Raw genomic sequence first — 20,870 nt, forward strand, 5'->3', positions numbered from 1 at the left:
TTAATGTTATCAGTTGTCATTTGTGATTTGGGTTCTTTGTATAAATTATGATAGAATGTAGCAAATGCCTCAGCCACCTCTTTAGGATGAGATATGGTTTTACCATTTGTCGGATGAACTACTCTAGCAACAGTGCGGTTAGCTTGAGCTTTACAAAGCTGAAATGCCAAGAGACGGGAAGCTCTATTTCCACTCTCATAATAACGCTGTTTAGTAAATCTTAAAGCACCTTCTGCATGTACAGATAGCAGTTTATCCAGAACCTTTCTTGCTTCTTTAAGTTCAGTAAAAATGGGGCCTGAGCCTCCCTTATGTTGCTGCTCTAACACCTTTATTCTATTTTCTAACCTTATCTGCTCCTCCAGTCGTTTTCTCTTTAGTTTAGATGAAATCTGTATGATTTTCCCTCTCATAACTGCTTTTGCCCCTTCCCAAAGTATTGTAGGGTTGACTTCTCCATTATCATTCGTTTCAAAATATTCCTTTAAGTGTTGCCTCAACTCCTCTACCACTTCCTTGTTATTCAGTATTGATACATTCATCCTCCAGTACTTGAAAGATGAATGCATTCCTAAGTTCAGTTTTAACATAACTGGAGCGTGGTCACTTAAGGTAATTGATTCAATATAACAATCAATGACTTTATACATATATTGTGGGGGAAGGCAAAAAAAGTCTATTCTAGAGTAGCTGTTATGTGCATTAGAAAAGAAGCTGAAGTCTTTTGCCTTGGGGTTTTTCACCCTCCATGGATCTACAAGACCCAATTCAGAGATAAAGTTGTTCAGCATATGAGTTTTAGGACTTGGAGGCCCCCTTACCATTGGCGTTCTATCCATCTTTCCATCTTGTACTGCATTAAAATCTCCTGCTATGATCAACATTCCTTTTGAATTATCTGTTATTGTATTTGCCAGTTCTTTGAAAAAATGTGGGTCATGTTCATTTGGGGCGTATACATTTAAAATTGATATTAGATGTTCACCAATACTTCCCACCACCATCACAAATCTTCCTAATTTGTCCTGTACTACCTTTTCAGTGCTGAAAGCCAAAGTTCTATTTATTAAGATGGCTACTCCTCTTTTCTTCCCATGTGAAGCACCATATACTAGGCTAACCCACTCCCTTCTGAGTTTTAAGTGTTCATTATTACTTAAATGAGTCTCCTGCAGCAGAGCAATAGAACAGTGTGTTTTTTTTTTAACTGACTTAGTATTTTTTTCCGTTTTATAGGATGGTTTAAACCATGGACATTATAACTAACTATGTTCAACTTATTCATTTACATATCTGTGTCTTTTCATAATTTTTAAAATAAACATTCTGGTTTCTTTGTAAACATGATGCACCTTATATGACTGCACGGGTATACTACTTATGTGTAGGGTACAACAATATAAAAGACAAGAACACACAAGTAACAAAAAGAACAAACCGACTTCCAATAACCCGACTGATGTAACCGCCATCAGTCTCAACAAGGACAGAGAGGTGTGACGGGCCTCTCCGGGGGTATGCACGACGTGCATGAGGTTACAAGCAAATCCAACTTCTTTGCTTTGACCTATGGGCTGCAAAGTTGCAGGGAAATAGTAAAAAGATCGAGAAGAGAAAAAGAAAAACAAACACAAAACAGAAACTCCTTCAGTGAGGAGAGTCTAATTTTCTGTTACATTAATAGCGTTCCAATACACTAGCCAAAACTTCTGCGCTTGACAGCTATGATGTCTATATGTTCTAATCATAAGCACTTACTGTATCGAGTGGTGATGATAGACGTTAGTCTTTGTAAAGTAAGCTCCTCAGATCAGCGTTGGTCATTACATTGTTCTGACTGCGTGTGGTGTCTGTCCAGTCTATCTGTAAAACTTCAGTGAGGAGAGTTTCCCGTTCATCACATTCTACATGGATTCCCAGGTCCTTGAGAGTGTCCTTTGCATCCGCGAGAGTTGCGAAGGTCTTCGTGCCAGTGTTCAAGTGGATTTTTAGCTTAGCTGGGAACGGTGATTGTGCTTTGATATTTTTCTCTTTCAGCTCCTTGATGACGTCTCTGACTTGTTTACGTTTCTTCTGTACATCAGCAGTGTAGTCTTGATTGAAGAAGATTTTTTGCTCTTTATAAGGCACTCCTCCACGACGCTTCCAAGCCTCTTGAATCACCATCTCCTTGACCCTGTAGTCCCAGAATCTAACGATGATGGACCGCGGTGGTTTCTTGGGGTTTGTTGGTTTTGCAATGAGAGAGCGGTGTGCTCTCTCTATGTTTAAATTTAAGTCCTCGGGCAAGTCCAATGACGTCCGTATAAGATGTCCTATGAAGTCTATCATGTTGCTGTTATTTTCTTCATCTTCTTTCACGCCATATATGCGTAGATTGTTCCTCCTCGCTCTTGACTCGAGATCCTCACACTTGGCAGTCAAACTAGCCTCTCGATGGAGCAGATAATGCAGTGTCCTGTCATTTCGTTGCATCTTTTCCTCCGTGTTCACCAGTCTCTCTTCAAACTCTTCCGTTCGTTGTTCCAGTTGTGTTGTCCTGTCAGTAACCTCTCTGAGAGTATTTTCTACCCTCAATAAGGATTCTTTGGTTTCCTTGGATGATTCAGCATGCTCTTTCCTTAGCGTGCGCAGCTCGGCTAGCACCGTGCTGTCCTTGCTTAACTCAGAATCCGTTTGCGGGTCTTTAGGTATCTTCGGCAGCTTACTTCGGAGGTTTGACATGGTGGCCACTCGGTATCAAAATTTTTCAAGTGAAATGAAAAAGTAATTATATTGGCATAATGTTTTGGCTAGTTTTTAAAAGACTCTCCTCGGGAGCTTCGGAATCAGGCTGTTTCCTTGGCCATGACGTCACCGGAAGTCTCGTGACCTACACTCGGAACTATAAATGTTTTAATGAACAGGCTTTCTTGCATGATGTGTACTATAGTGATTTAAACCGGGTTGATGAGATGGTTGATGTTGATCTTGTATGGAACTTTTTTAAATCAACTTTCATGGCTTTAATCAACAAGCATGCCCCTATAAGGTGACTTAGAGTCAAAGGTAGAGATAATCCTTGGTTTGATGAATCAATTGCAATCCTTATCAGACAAAGGCACAATGCATGGGCCAAGGCAAAGAGGGATAAAAATAAAAATCCTAGACTCTGGGATGTGTATAGGGCTTTAAGAAATAAGTGCACCAGGTTAATAAAAAATGCCAAAAGTGAATATTACCTCAACTTGTTAAACCAAAACCTAAACGATCCTAACAAATTCTGGAAGTTGGTTAAATCCACGTCAGGGTCTGTGTCACCTATCACATTTCCAGATTTGTTGAAGATTGATTATAAAGAAGTCACAGGCAAGCAAAGCATTGCTGATGCTTTCAATTTACACTTTATTAACGCTGGTCTGAATGCCAAAGTAGATCTCCAAGATGGTACAGACAGGACAGTTACTTCTACACCTCAAATTGCAAATAGGTTTAATTTCTCTACCATCACACCTCAAAAAGTCCATAAAGAACTGTCTACCCTGGTTTGTAAAAAATCTGCTGGTTCAGATGGAATCGAACCTTTTTTTCTTAAGGCTGCAGCATGTTTGATAGCTGGACCCATTGCCTCAATTTTTAATCTCAGTCTTAGCAGTGGGACTATACCTAGCTCATGGAAGACAGCACTGGTCCTTCCACTGTTAAAAGGTGGTGATCCCTCTATTTTAGACAACTACCGTCCCATTTTGAGGCTGTCTGTCACAGCTAAAGTTTTTGAATCTCTTGTAAATGAACAACTGAAGTGTTTTTTAACAGAAAATAATATTTTAAGTTCCTCACAATCAGGTTTTAGACAAGGCCACAGCACAATAACTGCAGTTACATCTGTTACAAATGATATCATCACTGCCTTGGATAACAAAAAATCATGTGCAGCACTTTTTGTTGACCTAACCAAAGCTTTTGACTCTGTAGATCATGGGCTTCTTTTACAGAGCCTGAAATGTATAGGTGGCAGTGATGGTGTATTGAACTGGTTCACTAATTATTTAACTGGGAGAACTCAGTGTGTTTCGGTCGAAAATTATAATTCTAAATATCTACAGGTGAAGATGGGTGTTCCTCAAGGATCCATTTTGGGGCCCATTTTGTTTTCTATTTTTATTAATAATCTCGGTGCAGGTTTAGAACCGGCTAAAGTTCACCTCTATGCAGAGGATACAATTATCTACACCACAGCATCATCTGTTCAAAGGGCAATAGATTCTTTACAGTCTTCTTTTAACACTCTGCAGGTCTCCCTTCTTAGGTTGAAATTGGTTTTGAATGCCAAAAAGACTAAATTTATGGTTTTAACACGCTCTCGATCAACTAACTCAAATTATGTTGTTTCAACACTAGATGGCAGCCATCTAGAGAGGGTTACCTGCTACAAATACCTAGGTATATGGCTTGACCATAAACTGTCCTTTGGCACCCACATAGATAGTCTCCTAAAAAAGAAGGCCAAAGTTAGGTTTTTATTTTCGTTTGAAAAATTTTTTTCCTTTTGCTACCAGAAAGAAACTAGTTCAAAGTACTTTCATGGCAGTTATAGACTATGGTGATATATATGCATGCGGGCACATCCCTTCTGAAAAAGTTGGATGTGGTGTACCATTCTGCCCTGTGCTTCATAACAGGGGCAAACGCAAGGACGCATCACTGTAACCTTTATCATATGGTTCAGTGGACATCTCTGTCTATAAGAAGGAAAAGTCATATTTTAATATTTGTTGCAAAAGCTATCTTAGGTAAGTTACTGTTCTATATATCTAGTCTGCTTGTATGGTGTACTTCCACTTACAGCACTCGTGCATCAGAGAAAATACTTCTTCAAACTCCAATGTCACGAACAGAACTTGGTAAAACAGCCTTCTGTGCATATGCACCGTGTGCTTGGAATGAGCTACAAAATACACTAAATCTTGTGACAATACCCTCTATTGCATTTTTAAAAAATTGTTTAAAGTCAGTACTCACAGAAGAGTGTCATTGTTTTTAATTAAGGCTACTGCGCCTTCATTTTATACTACTTATGTCTCATTTCTTTTTCACTCTGTGTTCTATGTGTGATTGTTGACTGTTTTGTCCTAGTGTTTTGGTTTATGTTAGTCTGTATTTCTTGTATGAAACTTTTAAGCCGCTATCTTGTCCAGGACTCCCTGGAAGACGAGATATTGTATCTCAATGGGACCTTCCTGGTAAAACATGAGATAAATAAAAAAAAAATGGTTATGGTCACGTTTCATGGACTTGATGTTAGTTAGCCTCACCTCTGGATACCACCCACACGGCCAAGCAGAATGAGCAAATCAAGAAGTGGGCTGGTTCCTCCACATATACTGCATGCAGAACCAGAAGGATTGGACACAATTCCTTCCATGGACAGAGTACGCACAGAATTCTCTCAGACATTCAGCCACTCAGCTAACCCCATTCCAGTGCGTACTCAGACACCAACCCCCATTTTTTTCATGGGATGATACTCCTCCTCAGATTCCAGCCATAGACTCCTAGTTCCAGAGGAGTCAGCAGATATGGGAGAAGGTACATCAAAGAATGGAAAATGTTAATATCAAGTACAAACACTATGCCAACAAGCACAGAAGCACCACTCCAGAGTATGCCCCAGGTGACAGAGTATGGGTTTCCACGAAGAACCTCAGAACTTCCAACTCCTGCAAGAAATTACAAACCAGATTCATCGGTCCATTCAAAGTTTTATGCAAAATCAAAGAAGTCTCTTACAGGCTCGAGCTTCCCCCTCAGAGCAAGATGGCTCCAACATTCCACATCTCATGCCTCAAACTTGCTATCCAAGGTCCTCTAGCCTCAGACACACCTACCCAAGAAACATCGAAAGTGAGTCCATCTATCAGGTCAAGAAGATCCTCAATTCCTGCCACAGACAGGGACAACTCGAGTACTTGGTTGGGTTACAGCCCAGAAGAATGTAGTTGGATCAGTTCCAGGAACATCTTAGACCCCCTCCTCACTCAAGGATTTTGCAACCAGCACCCTGAAAAATCTGCACCAAGAAAGAGACGTCAACCAAGGAAAGAGGTTGCTCCCAGAGGGAGTGTTTCTGTCAGTAACAGCACTGAAAACCTGAATTCAGAGCAGCCTCCAAACATGGCCGCTCCAGACTACACTTCCCATGATACACAGCACCCCCTGTCACCAGAGTTTTAACTACATCACCTGTCTTCAATTATCCCACAATCACCTTCCCTATATAAGCTCAGCAGTCATAAACACACCTCGCGAAGTATTGTTCTGTATCCTGTACCTGACTTGACTGAGCCGTTTGTTTTCTGACTGACTTTTTTTTAAAGACCACTGTTTATGTTTACTTCCTACTTAATTTTCTCATCTGCCCTTCACTGCTCTGTTTGCCAATCAGTAGACCTCCACCCATTTCCTGACTACAATTCCTGATTCACGATTTGGCTTTATGTGCAGTTTGCACCATACCCACTTGCCCCTTCATCTGCATCCATAAGTGCCTGCAATCTGACAATGTGTCTGAAACAAGAAGTCTCAAATATGTGAGAAATGTAGCTCAGGAGTGGTGCAGCTGAGAAGCATTTGTACTGTTGTCCAGAGATTGAAAGTATGAATCTGGTGATGCCACAGTGATTTGTGGCCAGGAATCCAACAGAGCAAAATTAGCTGTGTAAAAAAAAAAGTGGAAAAATTACCTTATGAATTAGAATCATATGAGAAAATCACATCAAAATGAATGAGTTAAGTGGAAAAATATAAAACATTTTAAACTATGTTTAAAAACCACATGTAAATTTCAAATGTGAACCATATGATTATTCACATGTAAAGCTCATGTGCCTTGTCTCTAAAATATTTGTTCCTATTTATGCAGGCCCATTTCAAGCTATTTGGGGGCCCTAGGCAAAGGGGGATCTGGGGCCCATAATTATCCCCCCCCCTCGACGAAAGGCCTTATGGCCGCCTACCCACTGAAGACTTAATAAATAAACATCACACATATTGTAATCATTCTTATGATTTTTACTTAATAAATGAACTCTTTACATTATTATAAATAATTATCAAACCCAATTAAACACAAGAATAGACAAAATATACACACACACACACACACACACGTGTGTGTGTGTGTGTGTGTGTATTTTTTGTATATATATATATATATATATATATATATATATATATATATATATAAATCAAATATGAAAATAAGACAAAGTAATATAAAATGTGCAAATAACACAACACTAAATATTTACAGTATATACACAAGTAGAAATAACTTCAAATGGTGATTAAATGATTACAAACATGAATAAGAATCTTAATAAGAACCAGCACACACAGAAAAGTTTAGGCATGATTTCTCATCCCTTTTCACTGAAAACATGATGATATACATAAAAGTAATGGACTGCAAATAATATTTGGCTCTACTACCTTACATTCTGGGGTAACAAAGACTGTGCAGATCCGGACAAAACTGAGTTTAAGTCCCATTGAAAGAAGTACCGTTTTCTCGCTTATCATGTCCAAAATCTGACTTGAACTGTGGCGATATTATACCAATATGCCCCATTCCCAACGTTATAGTCCCAAACTAACTCTGACTATGACATTTTGATAAACACAATAAGTTAATCTGGGAGAAGTTGACAGTCTTTCACCTATTTGTGTGGCACATATTAGAATTTTTAGCCAGTCCTTGCTAGTTTGTAAGCCTGTTGTGCATGACAATGTTTACATCACTGTTATAAACACTGTCTACAAGATAACTACCATTAACGTAAGCTAGCTACCAAATTTGCTTGTCGACCCGCTTGGTATTAATGAGTGTGTACATTCTCACTTACCAGTGTCTTGTTTTTTTCTGTCTTCCTCTTCCCTTTTCTTCTTTCTCTTCTGGCTCCCTGAGGGGTAATTTCGCTTCATATTTGATTTTGTTTTTTTGTTTTTTTTTGCCAGGGAGCTCTGCAACCACTTGACTGGACGGAGATGGGCATTGAGGGGTTGACAACAGACTGTCATTGCACTTTTCGGCCAAAGCATGTAGGGAGGCGCTGTTGTGCATTAGGGGGCCCCCCCTTAGAACTAGGGTATTTCAACAAGTGTCATTAGGCGCTGCGCTGCTGCGCTCAAAAAGTTGTCATTGCTATTGAATACATAACCAGTCGTTCGGCAGCGGGGGCCCTTCGAGGGCTGGGGCCCTAGGCAATTGCCAAGTCTGCCTACCTTGTTGCAACAGGTCTGTATTTATGATTATTGTATCCAATAGCTCTACAAATCTTGTGTTTCCTGTGTAACAGAAAGACCACCACCAGTACTGAGTGTATCTCCACAGAGCTGGCTGACTGAAGGAGACTCAGTGACTCTAAGCTGTGAGGTTACAGGCTCTTCTACAGACTGGACATTCAGCTGGTATACAACTGTTCCCTACAGATCTGGATTAACTCAAATAAAAAACAGTTATGGCTATATCACATATGTGAAGCCTCTCTCAGACAGCAGCAGAGGATCTGGAGGCAAATACACTCTCAGTCCTGCTGGTTTTAATCACACAGGAGTTTATATGTGCAGAGGAGAGCGAGGAGAACCAGCCATTCACACACAGTACAGCAATCCACAGCCTCTATGGATCACTGGTGAGGACCAGATTAATTTTATTACTTACATTTGCATTTTACTAAGATAGAGCTGTATTCAGTTATGTGCACACAATGAGAACTTAGACATGATGCACCTTTGGATTTAATTTGCCAATTGTGAATATGGGTCAAGGACAATTATTACTGTATGAGGAATGTTTAAAGCAGTTGAATAGCCCTGAGCACCGTAGAGGATTTTTCTCCTTTAAACAGCACTGTTTAATTAAAGGAGGTGTAAATGTGGTCAGTGTCAGTTATGACATGAAAACACAATCATAATAATACACCTAAATGAATTTTTCAGAAAACAATGTTCTCTGTTTAAGGTAAATCTCCTCCAGTCTTTCTGATCATCAATCCCAGTAGAACTCAACACTTTACGAAAGACTCTCTCTCATTGAGCTGTGAGGGCCAGAATAACTCTACTGGATGGACAGTGAAACGATACACACACAATAAGAGAGTGTCAGATTGTTCACAGTGGGGCTCAGTTACAGGATCTACATGTAAAATCAGTTCAATCTATACATTTTACACTGGAGTTTATTGGTGTGACTCTGAATCTGGAGGTAGCAGTAATCCTGTCAACATCACAGTGCATGGTGAGTCTCTGATTATTTATCTCAGTATCTGTACTGTACCTGTATTTTCTCTAATTCTGTAATTCCTCATGCTGGATTGTTGGAGCATTTATGAGTGTAAGTATCAAGTTGGAGCATTTCTGAATGCAAGTATGATCAAATGTGTATTGGACAGTGTAACAGTTCTAACGAAGGGGTGGAGCACAGAGGATGGCAGGACAGAGATGAGGTTTGTAAATATGGCCTTTATTGCTACACTTTTCAGTGAACAACTTCCAACTCAGACACACACCCACACACAACCGGCGTCTGGTCTGGAGATGAGCTCCCTCCGCTCTCACTCTCCCTCCTCATATAGGGCGCGGTCACTGGGAAGACACACAAACACAGGTTAATTGCTTTCAGGTGAAGTGATTCTGCCACTTACCTTCCCTGACTCCGCCCTCCTGTCACAGACCGGCGCTTGACCACGCCCCCGCTGCCCAGACAGATACCAAATACCAGATAAAATCCATCCATTATCTATATCGCTTAACTGTCAGGGTCATGGGGGCAGCTGGAGACAATTCCAGCCACCTTCAGGTGAAAGGCATAGCACATCCCCAGCAGATGACCAACCCACTGCAGTACCATATACCAATATCAGTATTGATGCATTTCAAATTCTAAAACTGCAGCAGTACTGCACAGTTCACAGTTCTCAGTGTATTATTCCATAGGTTTCGTTCTGCAGATTCCACAGGATTAGTGTGTACTAATCTATACACAGATAAATTGGAGAACTATCATTTATATTATATAAACATTTCATCATGTGTGGATTTCCCTATTGGAATTATGCTAAGCTGTGAATGTAATTTCTCTGTTCTAGACAGCGATGTGATCCTGGAGAGTCCTGTTCATCCTGTGACTGAGGGACGGCCACTGACTCTGCGCTGTTTATATCAATACACAAAACCATCAACCCTCCGAGCTGATTTCTATAAAGATGGATCAGTCCTCCAGACACAGACTACAGGAAAGATGATCATTCATAAGGTCTCAAAGTCAGATGAAGGTTTCTACCACTGTAAATATCCAGAGAGAGGAGAGTCACTGAAAAGCTGGGTCTCAGTCAGATGTGAGAAATGCATTCATTTTTATTTGGTTCTCTCTCTAACAATATAGGGTTTCAATGCAAATTATTTCCTTCCTTCCTTCCTTCCTTCCTTCCTTCCTTCCTTCCTTCCTTCCTTCCTTCCTTCCAGGTTCAAGATCCAGTGGTGGAACAACACGACGGGCTGTGGGACAGAGTTTGGCCTTTTTATTCTTCTCTTTATTGATCTTATTTATCCTACTGTGGTCCTACAAAAGAAAAAAAGGTTTGAAAACAGCTTTAGCTTAATTATGTACAAAATAATCAGGTCTTCTATAGAATAGACATAAGACTATTCCTGAAGGAAATACTAGTGCTTGGAAAGTAAACACTTCAAGATGGATGGATGGATGGATGGATGAACTGAAGCCATTGAGAAGAAAAGCTAGGTATGAAAAGAGGTGGAGTGTTTTATAATATTGTCCAGAACATGTCTCATAAAGTTGAAGGTATTATTTTGAAAAATATGAAAAACATTTGAAGAAGAAGAAAGAAGAAACCTTTATTTGTCATGTGCACACTTCAAGCACAGTGAGATTCATCCTGTGTTTAACCCATCTGAAACAGTGAACACATGCGTGCATGCACACACCCGGAGCAGTTTAAAAAAATTATTTCACAATAAGGGAGCAGTTTAAAAAAATTCCCATTCAAAAAGTCTAAGGGAAAAATAGACAGATAAAAAAGATAGATGCAGGGGAATATCAAAAAGAAAAATGCAGGCTAACTTCTCTTCAATGGTTTGAACATTTTACAGTTGGAATGAAGTTTCAAGCACAAAATCTCTAGGAGCAGTTAGGCCTCAAAAAGTGAATTGAAGCCAATGGGAGGAAATGTGTGGGATGAAACAAAGAAAATATGATCGAGGTATTAAAATAGGTATAGCACTTTTGTAGTATTACTCAGAACATATCTTTGGGTTGAATTTGGATAAAAGGTCAGGCACATCCTGGGCAGGTCGGCAATCCACCACAGTACCATAAACTAGATGTAAGTATCCGTATCAATTAATCTCAAATTCTAAGTCTTCTTCTTCTTTAGCGTTCTGTCTGATGGCAGGTCCAGCTTTGATGTCCAGAAGACGTGTGTGTGGTGGTTCTTGATGCACTAACACCAGCCTCAGTCCACTCTGTGTGAAGCTCTCCCAAGTTCTTGAATCAACTTTTTTTGACAGTTGTTTCAAAGCTGTGGCCATCCCTGTTGCTTGCACACCTTTTCCAGTCAGCATTTTCAGCAATGACCATTTGTTGCTTACCCTCCTTGTGGAGGGTGTGGATGGTCATCTTCTGTACAACTGTCAAGTCAGCAGTCTTCCCCATGATTGTGGTTGCATATACTGAATTACGCTACCATGTCAGGTTGGTTAGTTGTTACCAGTTTGTCCATCTGTATCTGGAAGTACCACAGGATCTTAGCTTGGTCATTCTCAACCACCTTCAGAGGTGTGTCCCACTTTGACTTTGGGACTTCCAGTCCATACTTGGCACAGATGTTTCTGTACACTATGCCAGCTACTTGGTTATGGTGTTTCATGTATGCTTTTCCTGCTAACATCTTACACCCTGCTGTTATGTGCTGGATTGTCTTGGGGGCATCTTTGCACTGTCTCCACCTGGGGTCCTACCTCGTGTGGTAGACCCTGGGCTCTATCGAGCTTGTGCTTAGGGCCTGTTTCTGTGCAGCTATGATAAGTGCCTCTCTGGCATCTTCCAGTCCAGCTTTATCCAGCCATTGGTAGGATTTTTCAATATCAGCCACTTCTATCTAAGGGTGGTACATCCCGTGCAGTAGTTTGTCTTTCCATGATGGTTCCTCTTGCACTTCCTTCTCAGGTTTCTGCTGCCTGAGGTATTCAATGAGCATTTCAACATTCAGGGCCATCTACGTACCTGATGTATTCATGGATCTTTGTTGTTTCATCCTGGATAGTGGCTCTGACACTCACTAGTCCTCAGCCTCCTTCATTCCTCTTATTGTACAGCCTCAGGATGCTGGACTTGGGGTGAAACCCTCCGTGCATTGTCAGGAGTTTTCCTGTCCTGATGTCAGTGGCATCTATCTCCTTCGGCCAGCTTCTTATGTCAGCAGGGTATCTGATAATTGGCAGGGCATAGGTGTTGATGGCCTGGACCTTGTTCTTCCCATTCAGCTGACTTCTCAGGACTTGCCTTACCCTCTGTAAGTATTTGGCTATTGCTGCTTTCCTAGCAACCTCTCCATGGTAGCCATTTGCCTGCAGGATTCCAAGATACTTGTAGCTGTCTTCCACACCTCCTGTTATGCTGTCTGGTAGCACCACCCCCTCCCTCAGTTCTAACTGCCTTATATATATATATATATATATATATATATATATATATATATATATATATATATATATGTTGTATATAAATTACACTGATCAGCCATAACATTAAAACCACTGACAGGTGAAGTGAATAACATTGATTATCTCTGTAACTATTCCCTGAAGTGGGACATTGAGGAACTGGGAACAGGCACGACAATTCATGGTGTGCTTTATTTTAATGCTCACTTTTCAGTGGGACTAACACTTTCACCATACTTCCACCCATCCAACTGCACACTTCTTCAGGTTTGCCTTGAGCTCAGTGTGCCTCAGTGACCTCAGGACAGCACTTACTGTAGATATTGTAAATGCACTGCCAGTCATTACTATAAATAATAAAGCCATCTAAATAGGCAGTGGCATATGCACTGTGGGGATGGATGATTCAGTCCATGGGATGCTGAAACGTCACCAGGGCCCCAAATAACCCAAAGGGAAGATGTGGAAAAGGCCATTTTTTCACATGATAATGGGGTCAAGGGGATCTGTGAATACCCCATTGTTAAATCCAGTGTCAAATAAAAGCGAGTCATGCCTAACTGATTGAGCAGTTCATCAATGCAAGGCATTGGATTTGCATCAAATTTAGACACTGCATTGACTTTTCTATAGTCCACACAGAACTGGATCAGTTCTTGAAAACCAACTTGGGCTGCTCCAGTTGTTGTATAACTCCTCCATTACTCCCATGTCAAGCATTGCCTTGAGTTCATCCCAAACCACATTTTTCTTATGGTTGGGGAGCCAATATGGGTAGCTGTACACCAGCACCCCTGGGGGAGTCTATATGTGGTGCTCTATGAGGTTCGTGCAACCAGGGAGGGGTGAAAACACATCACAGAATTCCTCCTATAACCTGATAACCTGTGCTTTCTGGGATGGTGGGAGGTGGTCTCCACAGGGAACCAGGGTGAATTGGGCCACACCTTTTGGACTTACCTCCAGTCCAAGCTCTGCCCTCTCAGGAACTACCATTGCCAGAGCCACAGGAACCTCCTCTGCCCATGGTTTCAGGAGACTGAGGTGGTAAATTTGACATGCATCGCCCCTATCTGTGCACCTGACCTCATAGTCAATTTCCCCAATTTGCCGTGTGACCTCAGTGGGCTCTTGCCAATTGGCGAGTAATTTTGAACTCAGTGTGGGCAGTAAAATGAGCACTTTATCTCCCAGTGCAAATTCCCTTAACCATGTTCCTCTGTTGTACAGGCAAGATTGACGTTCTTGGGCCTGTAGCAAATCCTCCTGGGTTACATGATTCAGTGTGTAGAGTTTTGCTCTCAGGTCAAGAATGTACTGAATTTCATTTTTGCTTTGAGAAGGTCCCTCTTCACAATTTTCTTTAATGACTTCTAAGACGCCACGAAGCTTGCGCTCATACAACAATTCAAATGTGGAAAACCCAGTAGAGGCTTGTGGGACCAGGTGCAGTGCAAACAACAGAGTGTCTAGCCACTTATCCCAGTTTTTAGCATTCCCGTGAGCAAACTTAGGAACCATGTTTTTAAGTGGTTGATTAAATTGTTCAACCAACCCATCCTTTTACGGATGGTAAACAGTGGTACGATTCAATTTAATCCTCAATAATTCATATAGTTCAGATAGTATATGTGACATAAAAGTAGTGCCTTGAACAGTCAGGATTTTTTTTGAAGTCCCGATTCAGGAGATAATGTGGAAGAATGCCTCTGAAACACTACATGCAGAGATATTGTGAAGAGGCATTGCTTCCAAGTATCATGTTGCATAATCCACGATGACGAACATAAAGTGATACCCATGTACAAATCAATCTAATGGTCCAACAAGATCCATGCCAATTCTTTCGACCTGAATTCATGGTAATGGGCACAATGACACTTTTGGGATGTCTGCTGGGTTTACTGTTGTGGAAGTCTGTACCTTAAAAGTAGTCAAAAAATCTACTTACATGAAAGAAGTTGCCTTAACTGCTTTTATCACACAGAAACAATGCAAGCGTGAGTGGATCTCAGGAGGACACTGAAGTCTGAACTCTTGTTAAGTTTTTAAGTCAGGTCCCTTTTTGGGAGACCCACCCTAGGGCTGCCCCCGGATCTCCCCAAAACAAAATGGCAGCTTCTATTAGAATCATTGTAAAAGGATTTTCTTTGTTTGTAACACAGACTTCTGATTGGCTAAAACATTTCCCGTTATTTTTCAAAAGAAAACACATTCTAGCATTTACCATATGGCATTCTAAGGGTGTTACTACTTAATGATGAGTCTGTGTTTGTCATGCAAAATGCCTTTACAATGATAAGTGGTGGAGAACACAAGATGATCACATAAACATGAGGTCCTCTCAACATTTAAACTGTGTACTTCAGCTCAGCTGAAAGAAGCTTGATGTTAAAATACCTCCCAAGTATATCAATCATAAATTTATGCTAAAGAATACAATTTCACCATGCTCTCAAGAAAAAAAAAATTGTCGCAAGCTAAAACAGTTTGTGTGTGTCTGTGTATATATGTGGGCTGGGGGGGTTTCCTGTGTGTGTGTCCCCAGTGTGTGACTGGAGATGTGAGGCCCATAAAATTTTGAAATGGGAGAGCAGTCTTTCTAACCTAGTCAGCAATGGATCAAAATGATAACTACAGAGAGATCTTCACACATTTTGGTGCCTCCAGAGACAGAACGTCTATGGGAATCCCAACACATTCTGAAGCTTAAAACCCAAGGCTAAAGACAAAATTCTCTCACATTACCAGCTGGCATTCGCGACAAGCCGCACACCACCTGCTCACATTGGCATGAATCCCTTGCCAGTAGAAATGGGTCATGAGACTATTTGGTGTTTTGTCCTGACCTAAATGCCCAGCCATAGGATTATGATGAGCCACATGGAATAAAGTTCCCTATGGCTCTTCAGGATCAACAACTGTCATCTCTTCCTTAGTTTGAGTGTCCTGCATCACTTTGATACAGCCTATCCTAAACAATGGAAAAATGCAGAAAGGAAAGTGCAAGGCTAGACTGGAGAGTTTGACCATCTATTACTCTCACTTGGTCAAAAGCATGCCTCAGAATATTGTCTCATGTCTGCTTTAGCTGGAAATCCACAAGATTCCCCAGAGATTAAAGAGGGGTAATGCCCTCCACCCTCAACACGTCATCATGATGCTGAGCTGATGCAGATGGCCCTGGGACCACCTCACCAGCCAACATTGTGGTGGAATTCCCCTGTGACTTGCTAAGGCAGGACCCATCCACGACTAACTGTTTTATCCACAGGCCAATCTGTCCCCAGGATAAGCAGATGGGTGAGTCTCAGGCTAACTGAGACTCATTTGGGGCTTCTTCCAACATGGTGCTGGTTGAAGCGACATGCAGCAGCAGAGAGAGCATGTGTGTGTGTGGGGTGGTGGTGTTTTATTTGTTTTTATCATCGTCTATCATTGTTTTAACTTATGCTGCAATGTTTTCATGGATCTGATCTCATAAAAATGACTTACCGAAGGCTGATAGCTCTCATCTTCTCCATGACACTTTGTTTTGGCCTTTTGAGTGGAAATGGTGTGTTCCCTGAGTCACGCCAGTATGGATGGGAGTTTCTCCTGTTACTCCAAGATGCTGTGGACACCGCGTCCTTCCCTGCGGAGATCATCTGTCACCATGATTACTCTCTGGAGAGCAGGAGCCCGGCTTTCCAGCCCACATACGGAGGGAGGAACAGGGGCAGATGTGGAGGAGTTTGGCAGCGGCTTAAAAGACAGGGCCACCGGAGGATCCCCCTTCCCTCAATTATCCTTGCTAATGCACAGTCTCTTCAAAACAAGGTGGATGACTTGCAAGCAAATGTCAAGTTCCTCTTGGAATATAAAAGTGCTTGTCTCATTGCCCTGACTGAGACATGGCTCAAGCAGCAGGATCTGCAATCCGATCTGGCAATAGACGGCTTCAGGGAACCGTTGCATCTTGACAGAGACCCTTCAGTGAAGGGGAAATCACTGGGAGGTGGACTCTGTTTATATATTAATAAAAAATGGTGCAACAGTTCTGTAGTCAGGGAAACATTGTGCACCCCTGATATAGAACTTCTTTCTGTCTCTTTGCATCCGTTTGACCTCCCGAGGTAGTTTCCACAAATATTTATAACTCTGGTGTATATTCACCTGAAGGCAAATGCTGTTAATGCTACACAGGTCATTGTGGATACAGTCCACAGGCTTCAGAGCATCGCACTGGACGCTCCCAGTTTCATTATGGGGGATTTTAATCATTGTAAACTTGGGAAGTCACTTACAAATTTTCAACAATATGTCACTTGCCCTACGAGGAATATGAGGTGTCTGGATCTTTGTTATGGCTCCATAAAAGGTGCTTATAAATCCTTCCAGAGAGCGCCTCTGGGCACGTCTGACCATAGTGTGGTTTATTTGTGTCCGATGTACAAACCTGTCCTGAAGGAAACAAAACCTGAGTGGCGTTTGGTTCTGGTCTGGTCAGCGGAATCTATTCAGCGCCTCCAGGACTGTTTCTTCTGCATGGACTGGGATTTATTTATGGATGCATGTTCAGATCTGGATGAACTGACTGAGACTGTCACCTCATATATTAATTTCTGCGAGGACCTAATAATTCCAAGGAAATTAATTTCCATCTTTCCCAATAACAAGCCATGGGTGTCTAAATATGTTAAAAACATCAATCAGAGGAACATCAGTTTTAATAAGGGATATCACCTGCAGTAGGGAGTTACAAAAGCAAGTTAAGCGTGAACTTAAACTTGCAAAAATTATATATAAAAACAAGGAACAAACCCTGTTAATTTCTGGTAATTCTCGGCCTGCATGGGAGAGTGTTAAATCCATTATGGGCATGCAATCTAGTAAGAGCCCTATTTCCCTTGCTGGTATGTCAGATTCTGAGCTTGCTGATGATCTAAACAGTTTTTACAATCCGTTTAACTCTTGTGATTTTTAGTAAGGAGCTGTCAGTATACAGAGATGCTGCCCCGGCACAGATTGACACACCGGTAGTTATCAACTGTGATATTTTTGTAAACTTTTTAAGGGTGTGAAGGAGAAGAAAAGTCCCGGACCAGACAACATTGGGGGTAGACTTCTGAAGAACTGTGCAGAGCAGTTGGCTGGCATCTTCACTTTTATTTTCAGAAAATCTCTCCAGGTCTGCAGGGTCCCTCATCTTTGGAAAGACTCCATTATTGTGCCGGTGCCCAAGATTAAAATCCCAAAATCCCAAAATGACTTTCAGCCTGTCGCACTCATTTCTCTTGTTATGAAGATTCTTAAGCGGATTATAAAGGGGGAGATCTTGGGCACAACTCAGAACAGTTTTGACCCACTGCAATTTGTCTACAGAGCGGGGAGGGGTGTTGATGATGCTGTTAACACCCTACTCAACCTGGTACTGGGCCATCTTGAGGGGGTACATACTTTTGCTTGTTTGCTTTTTATTGACTTTTCTTCTGCTTTTAACTGGATAAAATCACACATTTTAGCTGATCGTCTTAACAACACACACAATTTTGACCAGGGTATAGTAAGCTGGTTAGTTGACTTTTTAACTGACTGACCACAGAGGGTGAAAGTTAATGGCATTTTATCCAACGTATTTTTATCCTCCACCAGCTCCCCTCAGGACTGTGTCCTTTCACCACTTTTTTTATTTATTTTATATACAAATGAGTGTAAAAGTGAGGCGGCACGGTGGTGTAGTGGTTAGCGCTGTCGCCTCACAGCAAGAAGGTCCTGGGTTCGAACCCCGGGTCCGGCGAGGGCCTTTCTGTGTGGAGTTTGCATGTTCTCCCCGTGTCCGCGTGGGTTTCCTCCGGGTGCTCCGGTTTCCCCCACAGTCCAAAGACATGCAGGTTAGGTTAACTGGTGACTCTAAATTGACCGTAGGTGTGAATGTGAGTGTGAATGGTTGTCTGTGTCTATGTGTCAGCCCTGTGATGACCTGGCGACTTGTCCAGGGTGTACCCCGCCTTTCGCCCGTAGTCAGCTGGGATAGGCTCCAGCTTGCCTGCGACCCTGTAGAAGGATAAAGCGGCTAGAGATAATGTGATGTGTGTGATGTGAGTGTAAAAGTCAGCATTCTGATAGACACAGCATTAAATTTGCTGATGACTCTGTGATTGTGTTGCTTCTCAGCAATCAAGACACCAATCACGGTCCAGTGGTGAGTGATTTTATTGATTGGTGTGAGTGCTCATCTCTGAGCATCAATGTCTCAAAAACTAAGGAGATGATTATTGATTTTAGGAAGAAGCCTCCATCTAATTCCCCTGTTTTCATTCATGGCCAGGCAGTCGAAATTGTACAGCAGTACAAATACCTGGGTACCATCATCGACAGTAACTTCACATTTGAGGCAAACACTGATGCAGTTTGTGCAAAGGCCCACCAGCGCATGTACTTTTTATCAAAAGTTGAGAAGTTTTAGTGTGGATACCTCTTTTATGAAGATGTTTTATTGTTGTTTTATTGAGTCTGTTTTAACCTTTTATTTAATTTGCTGGTTTGGGTCCCTCACATTGAAAGACAGGGACAGGCTGAACAGCATTGTTAAAATGTGTAGTAAGATTGCTGGGATCAACTTTGAGGAGCTCTCTGTCTTGTACAGAGTTAGAGCCACCAGGAAAGCAGAAGCTATCCTGGCTGACCCCAGTCACCCAGTATTCTCTGAATATAGGCTGCTGCCTTCTGGTCGCCGGTACTTGGTACCAAAATGTAGGATGAACAGATTTAAAAGTTTGTCACTGTAGCTACTGGCCTCATAAACAACAGTCTGTCATGATCGGTCTCCCTGTAATATCTGTGCACCTTGTTTTCATTGTGATTGTATGCTGTATGTTTTGTGTTTTATTCTCTGCTGGCTGTACAACAAATTGCACTTCATGGGGATAATAAAGTTTACTATTATTAACTGGTGCCTTTCTCCTTGGAAATGCTTTTCTCCCAGAAATGAATAGCAATGGGCATTAGCGGATATTTGTGAACATCCCTGTGTACACACACCACCTTCCCAGTGATCCCGGTATGCAGTGGTTAGTACCTACCAAAAATAGTCTTTTGCAAAGCGCTTTTAATAACAGACATTTAAATAACAACAGACAGAGCTACTGTAGTACAAACTGCTAAAAAAGTTAATGGTGGCTGTGGCAGCGGGGGCGTGGTCAAGTGCCGGTCTGTGACAGGAGGGTGGAGCTGGGGAAGGTGAGTGGCAGAATCGCGACACCTGAGGATAATTAACCTGTTTGTGTGTGTGTTTTCCCAGTAACCGCTCCCTATTTAAGGAGGCAGAGAGAGAGGAGAGGGAGCGCAACCCGGGACCAGACAAGTGTGTGTGTGTATGGAAGGAAATATTTAGACTGAAAAGTTGTTAAAATAAATAATTTATCTGCCTCCAAGCTTTGTCCTGCCATCCTCTGTGCTCCACACACACTCGAAACTCGCTACAGTGGTGCCGAAACCCGGGAAAAAGGTGGAGCACCAACACAGCAGCCCCATGGAATCCTTCCCGTTCGCGGACTTGGTCCACGCCCTCGCCACGGCTCAGCAGAGCCAGCACCAGGCACTTGTCACGCTCCGAAAGGAGCAGGAGCGCCGCTTCGAAGCCCTGGTGCTGGCCCAGCAGGAAGATCGAGAGGCGTTCCGGTGTCTCCTCGCGGCGGCGGGGTCCACCAGCGCCCCGGCCGCGGGCCCATCTCCCCTCACCATGACCAAGATGGGCCCGCAGGACGACCCCGAGGCTTTCATCACATTGTTTGAGCAGGTCGCCGAAGCCTCGGGGTAGCCGATGGAGCAGCGCGCGGCGTGCCTCCTCCCCCTCCTGACGGGAGAGGCGCAGCTGGCCGCACTACAGCTCCCCGCCGACTGCAGGCTGGCCTACGCTGATCTTCGCTGGGCTGTCCTCCAGCGTGTGGGGCGCACGCTGGAGCAGCAGCGCCAGCGCTTCCACGTGCTGCGGATGGAGGAAGTCGGCAGCCCGTTCGCGTTCGGCCAGCAGCTCCGGGACGCCTACTGGCGGTGGCTGAGGGCCGAAGATCACGACGCTGAGGGAATCATCGACCAGGTGGCGCTGGAACAGTTCATCGCCCGCTTACCAGCCGGAACCGCGGAGTGGGTCCAGTGCCACCGCCCGG

The 20,870-nt window shown here is 42.5% G+C and overlaps 1 protein-coding gene across 1 annotated transcript; it reads left to right on the forward strand.

Moving 5' to 3' along the window:
- The first annotated feature begins 5,580 nt into the window (after positions 1-5,580).
- Positions 5,581-19,168, forward strand: LOC132886051 (B-cell receptor CD22-like). Its single transcript, XM_060920597.1, has 6 exons — positions 5,581-5,653; positions 8,337-8,672; positions 9,002-9,277; positions 10,128-10,376; positions 18,877-18,904; positions 18,988-19,168. Exons 1-6 carry the CDS (start codon positions 5,581-5,583, stop codon positions 19,166-19,168), a joined length of 1,143 nt encoding a protein of 380 aa, XP_060776580.1.
- The last annotated feature ends 1,702 nt before the right edge of the window (positions 19,169-20,870 follow it).

This window comes from Neoarius graeffei, chromosome 1 (genome assembly GCF_027579695.1).
Source record: "Neoarius graeffei isolate fNeoGra1 chromosome 1, fNeoGra1.pri, whole genome shotgun sequence".
Classification (NCBI taxonomy): domain Eukaryota; kingdom Metazoa; phylum Chordata; class Actinopteri; order Siluriformes; family Ariidae; genus Neoarius; species Neoarius graeffei.